Here is a 24,638-nt window from a genome sequence, read left to right on the forward strand (position 1 = left end):
TCATTGATATTATTATTCAAAAAAAAAATTCAAAAATAATGATTTTAAGCATGCGGTCAAAAAACTTAAAAATACGTGCCAAAAAGTCAAGCGACTTATATTTCAAAATGGAGGGTGTAGAAGCAATTAAGAGCCTGATGGAATTCATTTTAGCATATCAACTGCTCCCTCCGTCCCATTTTAAGTGAGCTGGTTTGATTTTTACGGAGATTAAGAAAAAAGTAGTAAATGTAGTTGAAAAGTGGGTAAAGTGGTGAGAGCTATCAATATTTAATAATAGATTTGAGATTATGGAGGAAAGTAGTGGGTGTAATAGTGTTTATTCAATTGAAAGAGAGTATAAAATATAGAGGTAGTGGGTGTAATAGTGAAAAGTAGTGTTCAAAAATAATAAGTATTATAAGTTCATTCTTTTTGGGACGTCCCAAAAAGAAATGAGATCACATAAAATGGGACGGAGGGAGTATCAAGTTCTACAAAAATTGGCGAAAGAGGAAATATGAACAAGGTGACGGAGTTGCTCTGAGATTTCGTAAAAGGTGGCAAGTCTCATACAAACATGATAATAGAAAGTTAAAAGTTAAACCGAGCAACTGAGATTGTTCCTTCACAACCTGTGATGTGTGATATTTTTGTGTGTTTCTCTTTTTGATATATTAAATTATATATCGTTATTAATACTCCATGATAGAATTTTGATTCTGAATGAATTTTTGTCGGTAAGTTTTTCATGTATTTATGGGCTCATGAAATATTTCATACATTTTTGAATCACCGAAACTGAACATATCCGATCAAAATAGTCCGATCACAATAGTGTAGTTTACGGCAACAACTCATATTACCCGAATTTTAATTCTTTTTTGTTAGAATACAAATTTAAATTCTGGTTTAATTCCACTCCAAATCTAATGATGCAAGCCTTATCTTTTCAATCAAGGCGCCTGACTCCTTACAATAAAAAATAATATTTATTACTATATAAAAATTCAAATTAGTACCAATAGACACGTTAGAAGCGCAACCACAAGTCTTTACATTGACCAAGCCAAAGAATATGATGTTTTTGTTTACTACTTTGGGGTGAATTTTCCATGAAGGCACTCTTACAAAAATTGAAAAAGTCCGCACCCCTATTGACACAAGTTGTCTCGACTTCTAGAACACGTCATAGTTTGTAATAAAAAAAAAGACTTAATGCCGTTTTTAATTCTTAATACTCTCTTCGTTCCAATTTATTTGTCTTGTTGACCAAACTTTGACTGGAATTTATATTTATATATATAAATAATTTCAAAAAAATAATAACAAACATATTATTAGAATCTACATTTAATCTATATTAAAATGTATTTTTTCGATTTTCAAGATCAAATAAGAATAATCATTAATTATCAGTCAAAATTTGGTCAATTTGACCGCAAAAAGTCAAACAAGACAGATAAATTGGGACGGAGAGAGTATTTAAAAGTGTGTATCGATGCGGTCTGAATATTTTAGTTTGGTTAGCCCAACCTTTCAAAATGTATGTTCCGATTAATACTCATACCGGAATGAAACTGAAAAACAGTATATAGTAAAGGGTAAACTTGACAAATATCATTAGATATAAATTTTGCTCGTATCTTTTAACTTCTAAAAGATATATTAGATTTTTTTTTAACCCCTAAAAATTACATTTAAATATAATAAATTTACTCTCGATGATTAATATCTTTTTAATTTTCACGAATGTGAAATGTTATTATTGTCCATCTATCATATATCGTTTTTTTTATATAAGGACTAATCACACCATATCCGATACTTCAAAGTTCATGCAGTCGAATTAAATACTGAAGACGTATCACACACTACACACCTCAAACATTTATCACAGAAAAACAATTCTGTTAAATTCCTTGACAGATATACCAGTAATCCTCTCAATGTGAACTCAAACATTTGTGTTTTATGCTGACCGGGAAGTTCATACGTGCTAAATATCTATACTTATTATATTGCCATTAGAGAGACATTCGTAATCTCTCAACTTAAAATGCTCTCTGCAAAAACCCAACTCCTCTCCTTGCTCGTATTCCTCCTAACACAACCATGCTTCTCCATAGACTTCATCACCCCAAACCAACCTCTCAAAGACGGAGACTTTCTCATCTCTCAAGCCAAAACCTTCCAGCTCGGATTCTTCTCTCCCGGAAACTCCACCAAACGCTACGTGGGTGTTTGGTACTACAATTTTCCGCAAAAATACGTTGTTTGGGTGGCTAACAGAGATAACCCTTTATCAAACACCTCCGGGGTGCTCACTATAGCTGAATCAGGGCAGCTTGTTGTGGCTTACAGTGAAGCTCCTGAGGCCCCCATTTGGTCAACTAATATTTCACTATCTCGTGATAATTACAATAATTCTGCGAGGATTCTGGATAATGGGAATTTGGTTGTGTTTAGGGATTTGTATAGCGACAAGAATGTGTTGTGGGAAGGTTTTGATCATCCTACGAATACTTATCTCCCGGAAATGAAGGTTGGGTTGAGGAAAAAGACAGGGGAAGCCTGGTTTATCAGTTCCTGGAAGAGTCCTGATGATCCGGGGACTGGGCAGTATTCGTATCGAATCGTGTTGAATGGAACAGTCCCTCAATTGTATATTTACGATGGGTCGAAGCCCTATATGGGAATGGGACCGTGGAATGGGATTACATTTAGTGGCCTCCCTGCTTATGGTGTGGATGTTGCTGATCAATTGTCGCAGTTGTTTTATATTGATGATGAAAATGAGGTGTCGAATTACTATACTATTACTAATAGTTCGTATGTTACGAGATCTGTTATGGACTATACAGGTGTTGCACAAAGGCTGGACTGGAACCCGCAATCAGAGACCTGGAAGGCTTCCTGGACGGGGCCGGATGGTCAGTGTGAAAAGTACGGGCATTGTGGTGCATTTAGTACTTGTAACTCGTTCAGAATTGCCAACCAGGGCTGTGATTGTCTGCCAGGATATACGGACAAATTTGAAGGGGGTACGACTGCAAACTCGTTTGTGGGATGTGTGCTGAAGCCTGGGGCATCATTGTGCCGTAGTGGAGAAGGATTCAGGAAGGTCTCTGGAATTAAGGTACCAGACGCCTTCAATGCTGAATTGCAGTCTGATTTGGATATTAAAGCATGTCACAACTTGTGCCTAAAGAACTGCTCTTGCACAGCATACGGAGCTTCTAGGCTTAATAGTGACAAAGGATGTTTAACATGGTACGGGGAGCTGATAGATATACGTGAATTCTCCGATGGAGGTCAGGATATCTATGTTCGGGTGGATCACGACGAGTTAGGTATGCAGTCCATTGTTGCTTGACTTGACTTGGCAATTCCTATTGCACTCATCTTCATATTTATTTTTGGTCCATAACATGACTGGTAGGTTCTTTACATTTGAACACGCAATGAGAATTCACAGAACTATTTGTTGACTTTGAATTTAAGGAAAATGATAATTTAGTAGCATGCCACTAAAATTAATGATGTTAAAGACCTGTTAAAGACATGTTTATCTCATGATCAATTTCATATTGAACAAATTCCAACCTCTGTTTAAATTTTATCATTAATCATTATGTTTTAAAATAAATGCACTAGTAAGAATTTGATTTATGTCTCAGCTAAGGATTCGAAGAAGAAAATCTTGAAAGTTTTGCTCCCAGTACTCTTCATCATCGTGCTCATACTTGTAATCACATGTTGGGTGCTCAGGAGGAAGAAGAGAGGTAAATTTATGTTTTGAATAATATCTATGCTTGTCAAGATACCTACTAATATATACTATAATTTGCACTTTCAATAACCTATTATGTCGTTTTAGTGTTATGTATTCTCAGAAAGACTGATTTCCAACATTTTGTACTACAATTACAGAAAGGAGCAAAAGAAACCTAACAATGTCAAATGGTTCTGAACGCGATGATATAGCATTCATGGAACGTTTCTCGGATGTACGTTCATCGAATGAAAGTGGAACAACTAGCGCAGAGGTCCACTGCTTTTCGCTGAGTACAATTATTGCCGCCACAGATAATTTTTCTTTTGCTAATAAGTTAGGAGAAGGAGGTTTTGGCACCGTTTACAAGGTATATATTTTTTAAAACTGATCATTCATTTTTGCATCATATTTTGTTATAATGATACTAATAAGCGTGTAATTTGAATATGATTGACATCCCAGTATTTTACTACTATCTTCGTACTGGCACAACTGATAAAATTATGAACTTCTACATGGATGCTGTCTTTTATGAATATGGAAGAAGATTAGTTATACTGACTTCGTGGTTTACATATTACAAATATGATCAGAAAAGAAAATATTGAAATAATTAGTGAAATGTTCTTTTCAGGGGCACATGCGCGGTGGACAAGATATTGCAGTGAAAAGATTATCAATTACATCAAAGCAGGGGTTAGAGGAATTCAGGAATGAAATTATTCTAATAGCAAAACTTCAGCACAGGAACCTAGTAAGACTGTTGGGGTATTGCATTCAGCAGGAAAACATATTGATCTATGAGTATTTGCCAAACAGAGGATTGGATCGCTTCATTTTTGGTATCTCCTTTTTACTAATCAGTAGTTCATGCATATAAATTTTGTTATGTTTTGATATGTGTTGCATCAATTTTGTCAACTTAATATTATATCTGATATATATTTATCATAAAAGGAGGAAAGTCATTGCTGGACTGGCGTACTCGCTTTAATATCACAATGGGAATCGCTCGAGGAATGATATATCTTCACCATGACTCAAGATTAAGAATCATTCACAGGGACTTAAAAGCTAGCAATGTATTACTGGATGCTTCCATGAACCCTAAAATATCTGATTTTGGCATGGCTAGAATATTTGGCAACGACCAGAATGAAGATACGACAAATAGAGTTGTTGGAACATAGTAAGTTATGCCTGCAATTTTTATATACACAAAAATGCTAAAAATATTATTGGGGAGAGAAAAGAGAATTATCATCACTACTTAATTACCTTCTTTGTTTGCGTTGCAGCGGTTATATGTCACCAGAGTATGCTATGGAAGGACATTTCTCAATAAAATCAGATGTTTTCAGCTTTGGAGTTTTACTACTAGAAATCATCAGTGGCAGAAGGAACTCGAGCACTTTTGATGATGAAAAAACTGTGAATTTAGTTGGCCATGTAAGTTTATTAATTGTCGTGCTCACATACACTAAAAATGCACTTTAATATTAGATTGCAACAGCCAAGCATAATGGATGTAATGCCTGATATGTAGGTTTGGGATCGGTGGCTAGAAGGCAAACCTTTGGAAATAGTGGATCCATCATTGGAAGAGTCATACGATGTTAATGAAGTTTTAAGATGCATTCATACAGGGTTGTTGTGTGTGCAAGAATCTGCTGCTGTTCGACCAACTATGTCGGAGGTAGCCTCCATGTTGTGCAATGAAAAAACTCCTCCAGCTGCCCCAGAACAACCAGCATTTATCCTTAAAGGAAAAGGGTATCTTGGACCTGTAAAATTCAGTTACAATACTGAAAGCGGAGGCTCTAGTGGTGCTCAAATGACAGTAAGTATAGTTAACGGTCGATAAAATGTGTGATAGTCTTATACAGCTATACTATTGATTGATGTATAGACATTATAGTGTAATCTACATAAAATCCTTATAAACAACTGTTACTTGGATATATTATGAATTTTTGAAATGTGAAATTAGTCATGTAAGAAATTTGTATTGGCTTATAGGAAGCTTTGTAGATTTATGAGAAAACAGATTATTTTTTTCTTTTCTGCTTCTTGTGTAACAGAAATTTTGTGAGAAACTATGTATATATGTAATGCTTTGAGCTCGGACAAAGATCCATTATGTTTTTATGTCAGTACGTTGGGAAAAAAAAACCCTTGATCGATTATGTTCTTTAGTCTATCGATCGATAGAAAAGCAAAATCTTGTAAAATTATAAAACATACAACACAGTTACTTTTTATTCCATGCTCTTATGGGGATTTGTTAGTTAATATGTGCTCGGTCTCATAACACAAGTCCATTTTTAAAAAATTAGGTATATTTGACGCGTTGTTTGTAATACTTTAAAATAGGTATAGAAAATAAAAAATAGTTAAAATGAGATATGTGATGTAATATATATTCTAATATTGTTTTTCTATAAAAGCTATATTTTTTATACAAATATGAAAATTATATGAAAGATTTGCGTCATTTATATCCAAATATATATTACAAAAATAAGATAACTTCTATTTATTTCATATAATATAAAATGTCATGTCACTGCAATTCATTCCTGACATATTTTACTAACTTGAATTCCAACAATATGCCTTATTCTCATTATCTGTTTTTATTAATAATTTTTTTTTCATCATTAAAATATAATATAAAGTAGAGAGTCAAACAAAGTGTTCATGAGGATTTATTACTCCCTCCGTCCTATTTTAGTTGTCACATTTTTATTTTTGTTGATCAAATTGACTAATTTTGACCAAAGATTATAAACCACTCACTCATTATTTTGAAAACTGAAAATAACATCTTAAAGTAGATTAAAAGTTATTTCCGGTGACATATTTTTTCTATTTTGTCAATTGATAAAATATTAATAAATTTCAGTCAAACTTTAGTCAATTTGACCGACACAAAACCAAATGTGACAACTAAATGGGACGCAGGGAGTACAAAATATAGGATTTGGTAAGGAAAGAGATGACTCAAGGTTTAAACAGTTGGTCCTGGTGATATAAGGCATGACTAGGACATTGTTAGATCAATCTTTTACATTAAATGCTCCGGATTATAACTTACTCCAAGTGTCTCTTTCATTTCTTAACATTTTTTTTCTCCGCTTGACACGCACTTTAATGCGCCTATAAAACATAATTCTATAACTTTTTTCAATTTGTTTTTCTAAATAAAAATTTAGATATCAAGTTTTTATTCGAAAAAAAATTTTTTAAAAAAATTATAAGACTATACTTCCCCCGTCCTCTTTTACATGTCCATTTTGCTTTTCGAGAAGTCAAATTGACCAATTTTGACTAAACATTACAAATTATCTATTCATTATTTTTAAAATCCGAAAGTTGCATATTAAAATAGACAAAATATACTTTCTAATGATATACTAACTTTTATTATTTTTGTCAATTATATAATACATGTAAATTTCAGTTAAAGTATATTCAATTTAACTGGTCAAAAGTCAAAATGGATATATAAAAAAAAACATAGGTAGTATTTCATAGGAGTATTAAAGTGCGTGTCACGACTCCGTTCCCGCATTAAGTATTGTGGGGGACTGACATATAAGACATATCGACATATCTCGGAGTTGCTCTAGGGTCCGACGTATGCTTCAAGGGAATGTTTTGATCCACCCAAATCGTCAAACAGTTTTGAAAACTGTGACATGACTTTTACGGACCGGGACTCTGATGTGCATCCGGACCCGGATGTCGGATCCACATGCACGAAGCAGAGAGGAGTAGCTGGTACAGAGGGGCACTGCTTGTAGCCGTGTAAATAAATTATTCCACTGTTTCAACCATAGAATTAATTTGATATTTATTAATTAATGCACTAAAGGGCACACCATCGAATATATTGAAGTCGTTGATGGCGGCTTACATATTACAAAACGAGTTGATAAAATTTTAAATAAAGAGTCAAGTCAGAGGTGAAGCTATCTTGTAAGATCAATATCACAGTTGACGCGTGCTTGTCTTGGCCATACCAGGGGTGTCCGTGGGTGGGTTTGGAAGGGGAATGATGGTATATAATTTAGGTGTAAAATATCAAGTAGGTGATTTATAGGCGTTTAAAAAATTTAAGTAGGTCTTTCATTCTAAATTTGATTCAAATGAGTCACTCATTTGAAATTTTTTTATTAACAATATCACTCTATCGTTAGTCGAAGAGCTTCACATATTTTTTAAGAATGATATTACATTCAAATAAAAAATTCTGAATTCTAGTATTTTAGATAATATTTTTAAATTTTTAAAAATTTATCTATTATTTATTTTTATTTAAATCAAATAAAACAATCAAAAAATCAAAAATAAATAGTTGATGAAATTTGGATAGGCTTTTATTGGGCCGGGTATGTACCTAGCTGGATATATAATACCCTCCTATCATATAAAATTTAATAAAATTGATTTAGGATCGTAAAACAAACTGGATATTTGAAATTTTTGTATAAAAATACATGAAACAAGACTTTTAAATCATATAAACCGGAGTTAAGGACTCGTAATTATTGTTTCTGTTTGTTTTTAGTAAAACGAAAGGTACTTGACATTTGCTTTTCTTTTTCTTGACAGCACTTTGACATTTGTTTTATGCGATTTTCTAGATAACTGATACTCCGGTATCATATTGTTGGACCTCAGCCACAAAGAAAGAAAGTCTCCAAGAAGCCCAATTAGTAATCAAAGCCCAAGAGCTGTCATGCGGCATACATGTGACTTACATATATCAATGGAGTATACAATACTTTAAATGAGTTGTATAATTTTTTATGAATTATATAATACTTTCAGTTGGATGTAATCAACTACTCCCTCCATCCCAAATTAGATGAGCCTTTTGCTCATTTCACACATATTAAGGAGTATTAAATGATTGCTTCTTTTTCCATTTTTACCCATATTTATCATGTTGATTTCTTTTATATATTAGCTAGTGGTACATTAGAAATGATAAATAAGAGAGGGTGAGAATGGAAGATTGTTACTAAATATGCATTGAAAAGTGAGAGGCTCAACTATTTTGGGATAAAAAAATTTCTCAAAAGGATCATCTAATATGGGATGGAGGGAGTATATCTTAATGAACATTTTACCCGATCTTCTCACAGCTTATACCCAACTTATACCGGATAGTCCATACACGACCCGCTTGCAATCTAAATTGATTTGGCTTTAATCCTTTCAATTCTTAGCCTGCACTTCTTCTCAGGAAACATTAAATCATTGACGCTGATTTCAGGCACCGATGGAGATTCAATACCTTACTATGGAAATTTCGAATAGAGAGGCTTATGACTCCCGCGATTGATACTACAACGCCGCTGATGTGCTCTGGCGATTCAAGAGGAGTCATCCGCATCCAGTGATTTTTAAGCTTGATTCCGGTGTTTCAATTACAGTAGCTGCGTCGATCAAACTCCCCGAAGATTGTAAGTAAAAAATCGCAATACTCTCATTTGATCTGTGTAGCCATTGACTGTACCCATTTTATCATTTTGTACATGGAATATCCAGAAGCATTACCAAGTCGTTTAAATACTCTGAGGTGTATCAATGTCCGACCATACACCCGAGAAGTATTCAAATCTTTCAGGCGGTGGTATGTAAATTATTTCTTCTGGCATCTTAGTAATGTCCTATACGGTTGTTGAAGTATATCACCGTTATTCGAAACTATATATTATATATTATGATTTCATTGTACTACAGCTCGAAAGCGGATTTCTGATTCATCTGATACTACTTTGGAAGGAGGTACAATATTCCCTTTGATGCTATTTTATGGTCTTATGTAATTTATATTTGGGTCCTCTGAATGTTATATTTCCACTGTTATAGAATGTAAACGCCGAGGATGTCGCACGACACTTGACAAATATTTGCTTCAAAGGCAGAATGACATTCGAAATGGTGGTAATTCCCCTTCCTCTGACAATAATATGTGTTACAGGGATAGCAGCACTGAGTTTGGTAATTTACCAATAGATCTTCCTCTTGTAGAAACTAACCCATCGCATGTGGAAAGCAACAGCAATCGAAGTCCACTATCAGGAATTGATAACGTGCAAATGGCAATCGCAGGTACCCCTTACATCATGTACATGATCATCAATATGCACCATTTTGAGTTCGTTGTCTCTGGCTTAATGAAATGCCAACTTTAATATACGATGTAAAGACGCTTCCAATTCACTGATCCATGTACTCACACCATTTTCTCACACTATGGGGATGTATGTTAGCTCAAATGAGACAAATAAAGGTTTTAAAATAGTGTATTAACATGTTAGTATTTGCTGCACTTTGTAAATATTTGTTAATTAATCTGCTTGCAGCAACTGCCACTTTGGAGGTGCAAAGAAAGAACAACACGCGACCTCCGTTATCAGTAATTGACAACATTCAAACCCCAGTCACGGGTTGTCCTTAACTACATTTGTTATTAACCACTTTTTAAGCCACTTGCAAATCATACTAATAACAAAGAGCCTTGAATACATTTTATATATACTGCCTCGAATTTAATTTTATATCTGTGAACTACGTAGTCCGAGTTTATTGTTGCTTCCTGCTATTGTTAATTCACTGCATGGATGTTGTTGCTACTACATTACAGCTGCTATCCGTAGAAGACGTGGTCCTAATATAAACTCATTATTCGAGGCTGGTAGTTTGAGAATATCGGATAATGTGGACAAGGAGAATAGATTACGAGGTATTGTTTTTAATTAGTATTTACCTAGAGTTAGCATATGTTCCAGGCTTAATTGCCGCTTCATGCACTCCCAAATGTTATAATAAAAAGATTGGATTCATAACCTTTATTTCTGAATTTCTCAGCTAGGAGCCGGACTGGTCGTGGTCCCAGTCTTCCGGATCAATTCTGCATAAGCCATAAAAATAAAGAGTCACCATCAAATGGTATGTTGTATATAACACAATGCTTGGCCTCTCATGTACTAATTAAAATTCCACCTTTTAGAAATCTTAAAACGTTTGATGATATATTTTCAACCAGCTATGAGTACCTCGTTATGTGAACTGACGAATAATGCTTCACCTGATACACTTGAGTCCTGCGTTTCTACTGGTTCCGCACAATCTGCTGTTGCGCCTGTGAAGAGTATGTCTTTATTCACCTAGAGTACAATATATTAGGGTTTTGGATTTGTATGCAGAATTACAAATCCCTTTTATAAATCAATCAGGGAAGGGTAGTGTTCGTGGTTTGAGCATAGAGAAACAACTCAGAAACTTGGAAATAGGAAGGCCCAGCCACGTCAATACCCCGACCCTGAAAAACCTATTGGTGAAGGTTTATGCTTTAAAACTCTTTGTAATTGCATTGCAAGTGATGATCTTCTGAAACACTTCACATAATTTCAATAGTAATATTTTTTAGTTCAGTAATCTGCACCACTACAATTCTATAATTGTTCTTATAATCTTTTAAGGATCGATGCCATGTCTTTTAGCTCATAATCACTTCAATTGTGGTTCCTTTACTGTTATACAATCTTTTTCCTCACATAGGTGAATATTTTTGAATTTGCAGGGATTTTATTTTCACGCATTTGGTTACTTAGCAAAGTTGTTTACTAAACAAATTCACCTTAAAAGTTTTCATTTTTTGTTTAGGCCGAATTCGTCGCGGCAGAGGACCTAGCATCGCTACGCTTCTGGACAGCGGTGAATAAAATGTCATAAATGTGTAGGATAACTTATCCACATAAAACAAGGTGATTTACTTATCGTTTTGATACTTTATTCAGGTAAGAAACGAGTAGAGCTTGCTTCGCGGAGAGCGTTTACTGTAGGGATGGCAATCGGGTCGGATCGGGTCGGGTTTCATGAAATCCATATCCAATCCGTTATATTTCGGATCGGATCAGGTTCGGGTTTGGATATTAAAATGTAAAATCCAAATCCAATCTGTCGGGTTTTTTCGGGTTTCGGATCGGATTCGAGTTTCAACCGGATATCTTAAAAAAAAATTAAAAATTATAAACCTGTCTGAACTATGATAATTAAGTATTTTTTTTCAAAATTAAGATTATTGGATTGGATTCTATTGGTTTAAATTAGAATAATATAAACTTAAACCATATTAATTTTCATTATTACCAATATACAATATATTATTAATGAAGTATTTGTCTTAAATAGAAACCCTTATTCCTTTAACCTAGTCTATTGATATTGAGAGTATTATATTACATTCATCCAAATAATTAAATATAAATATGTTATATATATACACACACACACATACACACTCATATTAAATTATTTATAATATATATATATATATATATATATATATATATATATAATATTCGGGTTTTTTTCGGGTTTCGGGTTCGGATCGGGTTCGGATAGGATTTCGGGTTTCGGATCGGTAGAGGTCATATCCATATCCAAATCCAAAAAATTTCGGGTACAAAAATCAAATCCATATCCAAATCCAAATCCAAAAATTCGGGTTCGGTATATCCAAAAATTCGGGTTTCGGATCGGGTATCCGTCGGATCGGATTATTTTGCCATCCCTAGCGTTTAGGATTCCCACATATTCATGTGTCATCAATCAAGATCTTAATACAGGTTAATGTGTAGGAGTTTTAGAATGAATATTATAATTGTGTTTGTAATTTTGATATGTAAAAATGCTTAACAGCGTATGCATTTCATGCAGGTAGCAGTGTTGATAACCAAAATAATGATTATACTGCAACTTCTGGTGTCAAGAATTTATTTGCTACGTTTAACGAGGCTGATGATCAGAGACAAGCAGTAAATGAAAATGATCAAACTGGTACAACACAGAAAACTACCATTGTATTGATGGAATTTTCCAAAATCAAATTATTCAATCTTATGGGCTTCTTCATGTTTTAAATTTCAGGATTCCTTCCCATTGAAATGTGGAAATGGTATCTGTCACTAGGGCCACCATCTGTGCAGTGTAGCAAGTGTAAAGCACTTATGTGGAATTTGGAGAGAAACAATAAATCGAATATGAATGCTGCTCCAACATTTTCGTTATGTTGCAAAAATGGAGCTGTCTTGCTCCCTCCAGAAGAATTGCCACCAGAGCCCTTGGCATCTCTTTTAAATGGTGGTAGTAACTCCGCACATTTTAGGCAAAACATTCGAGTATATAACAACATGTTTGCAATGTGTTCGAGTGGAGGGAAAATTGATCACGGAATAAACAAGGGTGGTGCCCCTTACTGTTTTAAGATCAGAGGCATGAACATGCATTTCATTGGTAGTTTGTTGCCTCCTGATGGGGAACACCCAAAATTTTGCCAGCTGTATATATATGATACAAACAATGAGTTATCCAATCGTCTTGATATTGTTGGTGCTTCCAGAGACCAGGTCAATATTCAGATTGTCCGTGAACTTTCAGGAATGTTAGATCAACATAATAAGCTGGTTAGATATTTCCGTACTGCAAGGGAAAGATTCCACAATAAGGAGTTGGAAGAATTTAAACTTATACTTATATCGAGCTATGCTGAGAATGGTCGTCCCAACCTTATAGGTCCCTCCAATGAGGTTGCTGGACTGATTGTCAACCCTGATGCTGACACATCTGCTGTCCGTGATGTTGTTGTGGAGACGCGTCACGAGGGTTTGAAGAGGGTGTTCGAGATTGATGCATTTTTTATGCAGCTACAGTTCCCGCTTCTTTTTCCTTTCGGAACGGACGGATACCACAGGGAAATACCACTTATGAAGACTAAGAACACGCCCAACCAGACTTCCGAAGATAATCATGAGTCTGAGCTTGATAAGAAGCATAGAGAATGTGTTTCGATGAAGGAATATTATTGTTCGAAATTAATGATTAGTCCTAGCGAAGGTATGGCAACTTTCAAATTTAGCCGTTGCAGTTGCTTCATAATGATATATTAGTTTTACACCAGATTAAAGTTTTATATGAAGAATTATGGCTTTTCTTTTCCCCTGTTTTAGTTATTTTCGCTATTGTAAGATATGCTCACAGTCTACCATAAACTACATGTTTATACTCACTTAAACATACTTGCTTTTCTTCTTTTTATGATTAAATTTATAGTGCTTCAATTGGCAATATTTTCTTTTTCAACAGAAGTTGGGAATATAGTGAGCACATGTTGCAGTGAGTTATTTAAATTTAATACAATTTTTTAGATTGAATGGAGTTACGTGACAACCAATACCCAACTTCTGCCAGGACTTACCCAGATGTAAGCATATGAGGTAGGTGGGGAAAAAATTGTCAAAATTTTGCAAAATGTGGGTTAGGTGAGAGTAAAAAAAATACAGATGTAATAAAAAAATATTAGCAGTGTCATAGAATTGTATGGATTACTGTGCTTCCCTTTCATCCCACTGAAATGTTGGCTGGTATTAGTTTGCTTCACATTCATCACATAAGGAGTCAGAAATGAAGGGTGTACGTTACCCTTTCCAGTGTTAATAACACTATTCATATCTACCAGAAGGAAGTTAAATTTTAACGGTCTGGGATTTTTTTTTCTTTAATTTGGTTTTAATTAAGGAACCATAATATTAATTCCCACTGTAGATTGCTTTATATATCCTGTACTCAAATTATGCGGCAGTTGCTACATAATGATATATTAGTTTTACACCAGATTAAAGTTTTATATGAAGAATCATGGCTTTTCCTTTTCCCTGCATGTTTTAATTATTTTGGTTATTATAAGATACGCTCAAAGTCTGCCATACATTACATGTTTATAATATCTTAAAAATACTTTATTTTCTTATTTTCATGATTTAATTTAGAGGGCTTTATTTGGTAATATTTTTATTTCGACAGAAGTTGGGAATATAGTGAGCACGGGTGGCAGTGATTTATTTAAATTTAATATAAGATACGCTCAAAGTCTGCCATACACTTCATGTTTATAATCTCTTAAACATACTTGATTTTCTTATTTTAATGATTTAATTTAGAGTGCTTTAATTGGCATCAGAATATTAATTCCCAGAATATTATTTCCCAGAATATTACTTTATATATTCTGTGCACAAATTAATGGAGTCCTATAATACTAGATTTTGATCATCTTCATAGTTAACATATACTGTATATTCATCTCATTAGAATATTATGACATGGGATAATTCTCCAGGTGATTTATGGGTTGTCCGATAGTATTATTGACCGCTAATACAGATTGTAGATTTCTCTTATGTAGCATTTTTTTACATAAGCATGGAGTAAATCTAAAACCTGTTTTTAGATGACACGTTTGTCAGGTGCACTCATGATCTTTATTGCGTTTCATCAGCAGTTAATTGTTTCTCTATTTTATTATTAATTAATATCAATTGTGATTCAGCACTAACACCGCATCTTGGAGGTTGGCTTTGGCAGTAATATGTAGTCGATTCATTTACAGCTATGGAGCAGTACAGGCTTGATTGGATTTCTAGATTCCAGACCACTATCCGATCTAATTTGTATACGTCAGTTCGTGATGCTGTTCGAAGAGGCGATAATGACCCTTCACACGTTGGTAAATGTGTGGTGTTGCCTGCTTCATTCACGGGTTCCAAACGATACATGTCACAGTATTTCAAGGACTCCTTGGCACTCTGTCGTAGCATAGGTCATCCAACATTATTTCTCACCATGACCACTAACACAAAATGGCCTAAAATAACACAGTATTTCAAGGACTCCTTGGACTGAAATGATGAAGTACCTTCCCGGCGTAGATGTTTCCGATGCTCCGGATGTGACAACACGTGTTTTCAAGTTAAAGCTCGATCAATTGATTGATCTAATTAAGAAAAAAAAACTACTTTGGGAAATGCACAGGGTGTATGATTTTCTGTCCTCCTCTTTAATTAATTTTATAGCACATTGTTTTTTTGGGTTAAAACCTTTATGTCATATATGTTGATCGATTTTTTTTCTACAGTAATACACGTTATTGAGTTCCAGAAGCGCGGTTTGCCACATGCTCACATGCTCATTTGGCTACACGATAAAGATAAACCAAAGTCCATTGAAGATATTGACAATTTGGTATCTGCTGAGATTCCTGACCCCGAGAAAGACAAGATTGGACATGAGGCAGTTAAAAATTACATGATTCACGGTCCATGCGGCAAAGACAAGAGAGATTCGCCCTGTATGGTAAATGACAGATGTTTTAGACACTTTCCAAAAAAGTAAGTATACTTTATTATTTATTACATTCCATCGTAATTTCAAACTGGTCTAAGATAGGCATAATTGTGAGCATATATAGTTCTCTTTTAATATTCCTCTCGAAGACATATGAGTTATTAATTTATCTTATTATTATATAATTTCATTATTATTTAATTTTTTTTACATTTGGTGATTTTAGTTGAATCTTATAGTTTTGACTGATTTATTGGTAGGTTTAATGGAATCACATGTTTTGATGAATGTGGGTTTCCTGTATATCGTAGACGCAGAACTGGTATTCACTACTAGAAAAACTGCCTACAACAACGGCTAAAAACTGATGTCTGAAATTTTTTTGACCGATGTCTACGCGGGGGATGTTAAAAGTATACAGTTTAGACATCAGTTTTTAACTGATGTCTTTGTTGCACTTACACATCAATTTTGTAATAAAATCTGATGTCTTTGACTCATATATATAAAAATATCACATGATAATCTTATGAATATTATTTAATTTTGATGTCTAAATCCCATATAATATATAACCTACATGGTTAAAATAAATATTTAAATCAGTTATTAGTAAAAATCTGATGTCTATAACTATTATTAACATCGCCCCGAGAACTTTATCGATGTTAGATAGCTTATAAAACAACAACCCAATGAAGGATGTGATGTCAAAAGAAAGGTACAACAACGATTGTACAAACAAATGTATTTAATGAATCGATTTAGTAACTACCTTTACACATCATCTAACGAGATATCTATTGATGTCTTTGTGAATTTTAGACAATAAGTTTGTTTTATAAAATGATTTCGAATACTCTTTTACACATCAGTTTAAAACCACCATACCAATTACAGAGTCAAAACTCTACTCGTATATATTATTAATACTATAAATCAAAATAGCTGGCAATCCAGAAAAGTCATAGCTAGATAGAAGTACAAATTGTTAATACAAATCAAAGTAGGTGGCAATCCATAGATGATTCGGATGTGACAATCGCGGTTATTTGCACTAGTTCCCTCCTGATTCGATAACAAGCACGGTCCTGGCTTGACTAGAGAGCTTTCATTACCGGCTTCTGGGGAAGGATACCAATAATTTCTTGCTGAAGGTAGTCGTTCTAGCACAATACTGGCAGGAAGAGAAGACATCAGATATAGCTTATATTAGCATATGCTTTTTGGTATGACAAATTTAATAAATATCACACTGTTGAATAAAGCAGTAATATTACTGCTCACTTGCCACACTGCTGACAGTATCTCTTATTCTCCCCATCAATAAACACCTTTATACATCATGCAAACAAATAAACTCAAACCCCAAATACATCAAAATACACATAGAAATAAATGCAGCAATAGAACAATAGAAAATTCTATCAATCTAGACCATACACCATAGCAAAAAAAATCTTTAGACATTAATTCTACCTTGCTATAGTAAGTTACATTCTGATTAGTTTCCATATCCATCTTTCTGCATATATAAGAAAATTACATGATGGGACTAGAAGCACATACCTGCTAAGTCTAGCAGAAGGTCACAGAGAAATACTAAATATAGAAACACTATACGATCGAGCCAGAGATTATAATTTATACAGTAATCACGCAGGTTATAGAGTTAACACAATAATAGTATATCCTATCTCTGTTACAAATTACAGCATTAACAAATTTCTTGCATAAAGTCTGAATTTATAGCTCTGAAGTCTGAATTTATATGCATGGTCTAATTCTTCCTTTCAAACTGAATCTTATTTGCATTTTTATTGTTTTCTGCATAGAATTCATTAATGTGAACATACTAAAAGAAAATCCTTTTTGGTTGGAGACAAGGGAAGAAATGAAAAATTATGATCAAATCTCTGTTAACAAAAAGTGTACAAATCCTCTGTTGTGGCTTTCTAACGCTGGCCAAGAAAAAAATTCTAATTTGAAATGGAATGGAGTAGTAACATTTAGATCCACATATGCACAAAGATAATATTACTGCAATATAGTAAAGATTAAAAGTGAAAGCAGGTTAATGTATATATGTACCGACAATTTGGTCGCTTCAGAGTCAGAGATTTAGAACGAGAACAAACTGGTACCTAATACTTAGTGAAGACTGGGAGTGAAAAATTGCTTATCAGAACTAAAGTCTGATAACACATCTCCATTCCTTCAACACTACAAACATACACATAAAGGGCACAAAATTAAATCAGAAAAATGAGCTTAAACAATAAAACATCAAAGATAATATCACGCCACTTCTAATAATAGCAGAGTACTGAGTACATAATGCTGAGATCAAGACCATAATAAACCTTGAGCCATTCATGTGCTTCACTAATACCATAGCAGTGATAATTATGCTAACACAAAAGAATTAGAGCAACTCCAGCAGCTTCCCTATTTCATGTCCTAAGTCCAATTATAAGGAATGTGACATAAATTAGTGCTCCAGCAGTGTCTTAGAGGTTCCTTAAATCACTAGGATCCTCCTTCCATGCCTTATTAATAAGGCACCACTAGCCATGCCTTATTTGATTTCTTTAATAAAAAAATCATTTCTCTCTCTTATTGTAACTTATTTTCTCTCTCTTCCTTCCATCTTTTATCAATCTCTTTCCAATTTATTATTATAATAATAATAAGGAATGAATTATAAGGATCATTGTTGGAGTTGAAATACAAAATCTTGTCCTAAATCACTAGGATTCAATATTTTATAATATTTATAAGGAAGATACTAAGACACTGCTGGAGATGCTCTTATATTTCTCCTGTGAGTAAGAATTAAAACACATACCTTAATACCTCTGTAAAGCTCCTTGAAAAAAAACTGACACACATATAACCCATACATATCTCTTATAAGACTATAACCAAACACCTTTATACATGCAAACAAATAAACTCAAACACCAAACACATAGAATTCTCAGACCAAACCACATGCCATAGCAAAAAATCTCAGACCAAACGAAACATGAACCCGCAATCTCGAAACAAGTAAAACACAAACTTGAACACCAAAATCAAATTGAAAGAAAGTTGTAAATCTAAGCTCTTACCTACAGGATCGAACTGCAAACAAAGCTGTGAGTCCAAACTCTCCGCTCGAACTCAACAAGAGTTGGAAATCGAAGCTCCAATATCCAAATCGAAAGCACTAAACACCTATATGAACAAATCGAAGAATTGAAAGCTATAGTCAGATGAATGAAGTTTAATTGAAACTTAATTAAAAGCTAGGGTTACCTGTAGAGAAAGTGGAGAAGCAAAGGAACAGACTGATTGATTTTATTTCTAGGGTTTATACTCGAGAACGATAGTGGGGCAAGAAAGGGGGAAGTGTTCGACTTTTTAGTTTTGTCTGAATGTAGATGTGTAATGAAAACTTTATGTTTTAAGTTTAGTTAATGTTAACTTTTTAATTGTTTTGAATTTATTTTGTGTGAATGGTGTTTTGATATAAGCGGGAGGGGATAAAAAATGTTTTGGGAAAGACTAAAGCGGGAAATAACGAGGGTGGTCGTCGGATAAAATTTTTGGAAATGAATTTTTTACATCGTTTTATTACTAAACTGATGTTGAAAAATATAAAAGACATCAACCTTTAAAATAGTGATGTAAAAATAATTTTTAACATCAGTGTTTTTCTGACTGATGTCTGAAGTGTGATGTCATATCCGCTAATTCTAGTAGTGATTGCTGTTAAAACGAAAGGGTCGGATTTGGACAATAGGTTTGTTGTTCCTTACAATAGAGATTTATTGCTGCTGTTTCAATGCCACATTAATGTGGAAATATGCAACAACTCAAGATCACTCAAGTATCTCTTTAAGTACTGCCTCAAAGGACATGACAATGCTACGATGTTGCTTAAGAAAAATAATGGATCGCGTGTCAACATACAGCAAGTACAGGCTGGTAAACCACTGGATGAGGTAAAACACTACCTCGACGGTCGCTACATATGTGCTTCCGAGGCTGCTTGGCGTATATTTGGGTTTGATATCCATTCCAGGTGGCCCTCGGTCGACAGGTTACCTATACACATGCCCGCAACAAGTATGTTAGTTTTAGAACTGGTGAGTCGTTGCAGCAAGTATGTAACAGAGCAGATACGAAGAGGAGCAAGTTGGAGGGCTGGTTTATTGCAAATAAAGAGATCACTGCTGCTAGGAATTACACATATAATTGGAATCATCGCAAGCTCAAAGATTGGCATGTTCTGTGGTAGTATATCACTCTCTCAACATCAGTTTGAATCATATACTTTCATGTTTTTTTCTAAATATTTCACAATGCATGTTTCACTTTTATCTTACCTTTATTAAATTTAATTATTAACTATCGATTCCATTTACATAAACTACGTAGAGTTTGTCCAGATTGGTACACTGCCATCAACAAGGATTTATTTTAACCTTGATGTTGAGCCAGTTAACGAACTGAGGAACCGGTATGTCAGAACTAGAGTTTACTATCATATTTCATAATTTTATAAATTATGTGTTAGACTTGCCCGAGTATACGAAAGACTGCTAAACACCTTAGTTATAACATGTTTATTAAATCACCAATACAGTTTAAAAGAAGAAGGGTACAATTCATCAAGAGGTTTTGCTTTGGCTGTAAATGATACTGTCCCTGTTTTGGAACATGTATCCTTTGCCTCATTAATTGGTAACGCAGATTCTATTCTTGATAAGGTATGAGCTCCACAGCTGTTTTAGTCTGATTTATATTATCTCTTATCTCTTAAGCGTAAAAAATTCTAACTGCAGTTTCAAATCAATTGATTATAGGTATCTGTTCTGGTAACCTTTATTGTGAAGAAAATTGAAGAGGCAGACAGCTGGTGGTTCCACAGCTGCACCGTATGCCACGAAGAAGTTGTGAAAGTCGAAAGAAAGTTCAAGTGTGAAGCATGTAATTGTAGCTTTCCATATTCCGAAAAAAGGTTATTTCTATGCAAGCGATTGAAACAACTAAATATGATAGACTTATACACCAATTGTGTTAATATCAAATAGTGTAATGCTTCTACTCACGTTCTCAATAATGGTTTTTATAGATTTAGGATACTGGTATTAGCAGAAGATGCAACTCATGCATGTAATGTTATCTTGATGGATCGGATTGTCAAACGGATTTTTGGTACAACCGCTACAAACATGTTGAATGAGATGAAGAAAGTTTAATATTAATTAATTTAACATAAATTATGTCATCAAGCTATAGAGTGTAAATTAACACTTAAAACCTTATTATTTTTGCGCTTTTTCTCAGACTCCTGCAGACAATCCGATCAATGAGATGTATAAGATGATTGTTGGTAAAGAGATATTTGCCAAGATTGTTCTAACTCAAGGCAACAAGAGCGGGGACAGTAACCTTTATGAAGCTGTGGATTTGTTCGATCAGAAATTCCATGATGCTGGACATGGCGACATATCCCCGAGATCCAGTGTGGCCTCATTCAACCAATCATCGGTACACCATTGAGCTATCGTATTGTTTTGGAATTCATTATATAGATTGTTATGAGCTTATCATTTTCTGCATAGCATCTCTCTGACATTGTTTAATTGCTGTAGGTTGTTCATGGCATTGAACATTTCCAAACTTCAGGATCATCCGGATCTGTTTCGAAGAAGATCAAAAAGGTATATAAATAAGAACATTATGTCTTGATTATTAGTCAATTACCTGTATGTTATAACACCACTTATCATCATTGTTATGCGAAACTAATACAATACAATCCTGTTGTTACACGATATATGCGGGAAGAAGATGTTGATGTTGTGCATGTCGAATAGTTTAGTGCTAAGCAAGCTGCTGTCGCTGGAATCTCATCCAATGCTTTTTTGTTTTTTCCAGATTTGAATAATCGTCTTTGAACGTATTATCTAGACTAATGTTTTCTTACGTATTTTGGACCCAGTTTGGTTTCTTCCATGGCTTTTGATTTTTATGAATGTTTTCAAACAATTTCAGACAATTAGTGTTTGTTTCATATATCACTGTTTGGTTCTATTATTATTTTTTTAAGCAAACGTACTTGCATTAGCCTGGATTGTCAAAGTTCAGTACATGATAGACAGAATCAGGCGGTGTAATCTCCCACAATCTGAAACAATAGTATCAAAATATGTATGACCCCCCTGCTGTCTTTTGCAAGCTTCCACCACCATCTTACTGTCCGATTCAAAAACACAGTGATGAAGATTTAAAGGTTTAGCCCATCACAAAGCTTATTTCAATGATAGTGCTTCTGCTTATCTTGGTCGCCAGGCTCCATCAATGCGACTGCATTTAGCTCGCACAAAGCTCCGTTGTGAGTCAAGAATTACCATGCCAGCTCCTATGTATCCCTCCTAAAAAACAGAAGCATCTATGTTTATTTTGATCCACTCTTCTGCTAACCTACTCTACCTCTTCAAACTTGCCTGCACTTGCCCGCTTTTTTTTGTATCATTAAGTCTACTTGCCACAGAAGACCCCCGTACGATCGCATCAAAACATGTACTCGTATTACATGGTAATACCTGTAACATGTGCTGAAGGCCCATCCCTAACCAGGTAGTCTTCGCAAAATCATATTATATTATTCACCACACATGGTACAATCTGTTTCTGCATGACGTCTCACTTTTGTCTTAATACTTTAGGCAACTTCGCAGGTAATGGTTTACAAGTTTTATACAGTTTTAAGTATCACCAGCACACAAGCTTGATTTCTATGCCGTTGTTTAGGCGGTGCCCTCTGTGAAGAAAATTAAACTGTCAATCTTTCTTTTATGCTCTAATTTATTATAGCTACATCTCTAATTTGTTTATTTCATAAGTTTTAGAATGTCACTCGGGTAATGTTAATTTAAATGTTAACCCGTTCACGAACTTGATATTTTTATTTCAGGGTTCCCGCACGCGTAGCGCGGGCAAAATTCCCTAGTATAATTAATAATCAAAGCCCAAGAGCTGTCATGCGGCATACATTTGACTTACACATATACTTACGAATATATTCTTTATTTTTGGAATTAAAATCGAGATTCATTGATAAATATTATTTGTCGCGTTGTAAGTTATGGAGAGAATAACTAATTATTTACTAGGATTAATTGAAAATAATGATTTATTATCTTAAGTTATATAATATGATAAGTTAAAAATAAATTTTCAAATCAGATGGTGTAATATCATAATATAAGAAACTTACAAATTGTTATAAATGTAATGAAAAAACATAAATTTGATAGATTGTTCGCTTAAGTGATGAATATTTTTATTCAAAACAAATCAAAATAATTAAATAATATTTGCGGAAAAACTTCGTTAAAAAAAGGCGGTAACCTCTTGTGTATCAAATTATAACAGTAGTTAGGGTTGAGAATAAACCGAAAAAAAGCTGAAATCTGGAGTGGAAGGATTTATGCATGGACACTCTACTTCTTTGTTGGATTTCACCGAGTCAGAGTACATGTCACCCGAAAAACATAGTTCTTGCTTATAAGAATGTCAAGTATGTCATTCTTTGTGGTCGGACTTGGAATTACAAATGTTGTAATCAGACCTCCTTAGAAATTGTTGTAATCAGACCTCCTTAGAAAATGTTTAACTACGTGTTTTGTGTTCTTAGTAAGTTTGGCTAATTTGTCTTGTTCGTATTTTTTTTTATCCTTATATTTGTCGATTTCATAATCGAAATTGAGCCGATTACAATTGAACTGAAGTTTTTTAACTCAAAACTGAAATCAAATCTGAACCCGCGGTTAAGGTTTTCGATTTTAAAAACGGAAGATATATGGTTACGGTTCTGGTTTTATTCGGAAATCAAGCCGAACCGGCCCATGCTCTCCCTAGCAGTAGTCCTTGTTTTGTGCGCAATAACATATTTATATAGAGTAGCTGTGAGAAGTAAAATATGTGTTTGTGTGTGTGTGTGTGTTTGAGATCAAAAAGCCTAGATCACAGCCCTTCATTCTATTCTAATCCAACGCCTCTAATTTGTTGAGCACTTTAAATTTAATATTTATTATTTTAATAGAATATAACTTCTTTCCTTATCCGACAATGATGTGCATGAGTTATGCAGCATTTATGATCCTGTCAGTCTTTTTTGGAAATTAGTTAATTAACTTATTCTGCATTGATCTTTAATTTATTCTTTCACAAACATATAATTTACAGACACAACACTTAGAATTATCATAAATGTGCTGGACAAGATAACACGTGGATATATTATTAATATTACATTATTAAAAATGCATGACAAGAATAGTGTAAATTATAACAACAGTTTTGAATTAAAAACCAAAACTCATGTCGACGATCTTGTAGCAACTGAAGCCCCGATATCCCAAGAATTTACTCAACAAACTACAGTGTTCAACAATTGATGTTTACTAGAAAAGCAAGACAAGAATATTGTAAATTATAACAATAGTTTTGAATTAAAAATCAGAACACATGTCCACGGTCTTGCAGTAACGGAAGCCCTGCTATCCCAAAAATATATCCTACAAACTACAATATTCTGCGGTTGCTGTTTAGATGTTATATCTTATAGTGTTTGTAACGATTATGCAGGAAATGAAGTACGAGATGCTTCCCCAAAAATACG

The 24,638-nt window shown here is 34.0% G+C and overlaps 4 protein-coding genes across 6 annotated transcripts; all 4 read left to right on the forward strand.

Moving 5' to 3' along the window:
- The first annotated feature begins 1,810 nt into the window (after positions 1-1,810).
- LOC108199863 (G-type lectin S-receptor-like serine/threonine-protein kinase At1g11410) lies at positions 1,811-5,821 on the forward strand. The gene is made up of 7 exons (XM_017367862.2): positions 1,811-3,332; positions 3,660-3,764; positions 3,913-4,124; positions 4,392-4,599; positions 4,715-4,946; positions 5,056-5,206; positions 5,304-5,821. Exons 1-7 carry the CDS (start codon positions 2,039-2,041, stop codon positions 5,619-5,621), a joined length of 2,520 nt encoding a protein of 839 aa, XP_017223351.1. The 5' UTR covers positions 1,811-2,038; the 3' UTR covers positions 5,622-5,821.
- A 3,101-nt stretch (positions 5,822-8,922) lies between these two features.
- Positions 8,923-11,575, forward strand: LOC108198228 (uncharacterized). Its single transcript, XM_064083591.1, has 11 exons — positions 8,923-9,231; positions 9,317-9,401; positions 9,512-9,556; positions 9,641-9,715; positions 9,803-9,883; positions 10,138-10,221; positions 10,419-10,517; positions 10,643-10,723; positions 10,821-10,925; positions 11,011-11,117; positions 11,441-11,575. The coding sequence occupies exons 2-11, from the start codon at positions 9,356-9,358 to the stop codon at positions 11,507-11,509; spliced, it is 792 nt and encodes a 263-aa protein (XP_063939661.1). The 5' UTR covers positions 8,923-9,231; positions 9,317-9,355; the 3' UTR covers positions 11,510-11,575.
- A 783-nt stretch (positions 11,576-12,358) lies between these two features.
- Positions 12,359-16,304, forward strand: LOC135148378 (uncharacterized). The gene is made up of 6 exons (XM_064083417.1): positions 12,359-12,405; positions 12,497-12,616; positions 12,707-13,672; positions 15,225-15,649; positions 15,750-16,002; positions 16,219-16,304. The coding sequence occupies exons 3-4, from the start codon at positions 12,724-12,726 to the stop codon at positions 15,515-15,517; spliced, it is 1,242 nt and encodes a 413-aa protein (XP_063939487.1). The 5' UTR covers positions 12,359-12,405; positions 12,497-12,616; positions 12,707-12,723; the 3' UTR covers positions 15,518-15,649; positions 15,750-16,002; positions 16,219-16,304.
- Positions 16,305-19,665: 3,361 nt separating this feature from the next.
- LOC108198229 (uncharacterized) lies at positions 19,666-21,673 on the forward strand. 3 transcript variants are annotated; one of them, XR_010286574.1, is made up of 6 exons: positions 19,666-20,239; positions 20,384-20,465; positions 20,592-20,715; positions 20,812-20,966; positions 21,296-21,499; positions 21,604-21,673. XR_010286574.1 is itself a non-coding variant. In XM_064083550.1 (5 exons), exons 1-5 carry the CDS (start codon positions 19,681-19,683, stop codon positions 21,205-21,207), a joined length of 1,047 nt encoding a protein of 348 aa, XP_063939620.1. In that variant the 5' UTR covers positions 19,666-19,680; the 3' UTR covers positions 21,208-21,264. The 3 variants fall into 3 exon arrangements, 1 of the variants encoding a protein (XP_063939620.1); XR_010286575.1 differs by having other exon boundaries at positions 20,812-20,935; XM_064083550.1 differs by lacking the exons at positions 21,296-21,499; positions 21,604-21,673 and adding an exon at positions 21,081-21,264.
- Positions 21,674-24,638: the final 2,965 nt, after the last annotated feature.

Source organism: Daucus carota, chromosome 8 (assembly GCF_001625215.2).
Source record: "Daucus carota subsp. sativus chromosome 8, DH1 v3.0, whole genome shotgun sequence".
Taxonomy (NCBI): Eukaryota; Viridiplantae; Streptophyta; class Magnoliopsida; order Apiales; family Apiaceae; genus Daucus; species Daucus carota.

Bases quoted from the DNA above. Each gene is read 5' to 3' on its own strand.
- LOC108198229 (XM_064083550.1), top strand. From the start codon at position 19,681: ATGTCATATCCGCTAATTCTAGTAGTGATTGCTGTTAAAACGAAAGGG. The intron at 20,240-20,383 runs GTAGTATATCAC...TAAACTACGTAG, and splicing joins AAAGATTGGCATGTTCTGTG to AGTTTGTCCAGATTGGTACA. The intron at 20,716-20,811 runs GTATGAGCTCCA...AATTGATTATAG, and splicing joins CAGATTCTATTCTTGATAAG to GTATCTGTTCTGGTAACCTT.
- LOC135148378 (XM_064083417.1), top strand. From the start codon at position 12,724: ATGTGGAAATGGTATCTGTCACTAGGGCCACCATCTGTGCAGTGTAGC. The intron at 13,673-15,224 runs GTATGGCAACTT...ATTCATTTACAG, and splicing joins AATGATTAGTCCTAGCGAAG to CTATGGAGCAGTACAGGCTT.
- LOC108198228 (XM_064083591.1), top strand. From the start codon at position 9,356: ATGTCCGACCATACACCCGAGAAGTATTCAAATCTTTCAGGCGGTG. The intron at 9,884-10,137 runs GTACCCCTTACA...ATCTGCTTGCAG, and splicing joins CGTGCAAATGGCAATCGCAG to CAACTGCCACTTTGGAGGTG. The intron at 10,222-10,418 runs GTTGTCCTTAAC...ACTACATTACAG, and splicing joins CATTCAAACCCCAGTCACGG to CTGCTATCCGTAGAAGACGT.
- LOC108199863 (XM_017367862.2), top strand. From the start codon at position 2,039: ATGCTCTCTGCAAAAACCCAACTCCTCTCCTTGCTCGTATTCCTCCTA. The intron at 4,600-4,714 runs GTATCTCCTTTT...TTATCATAAAAG, and splicing joins ATTGGATCGCTTCATTTTTG to GAGGAAAGTCATTGCTGGAC. The intron at 4,947-5,055 runs GTAAGTTATGCC...TTTGCGTTGCAG, and splicing joins AATAGAGTTGTTGGAACATA to CGGTTATATGTCACCAGAGT.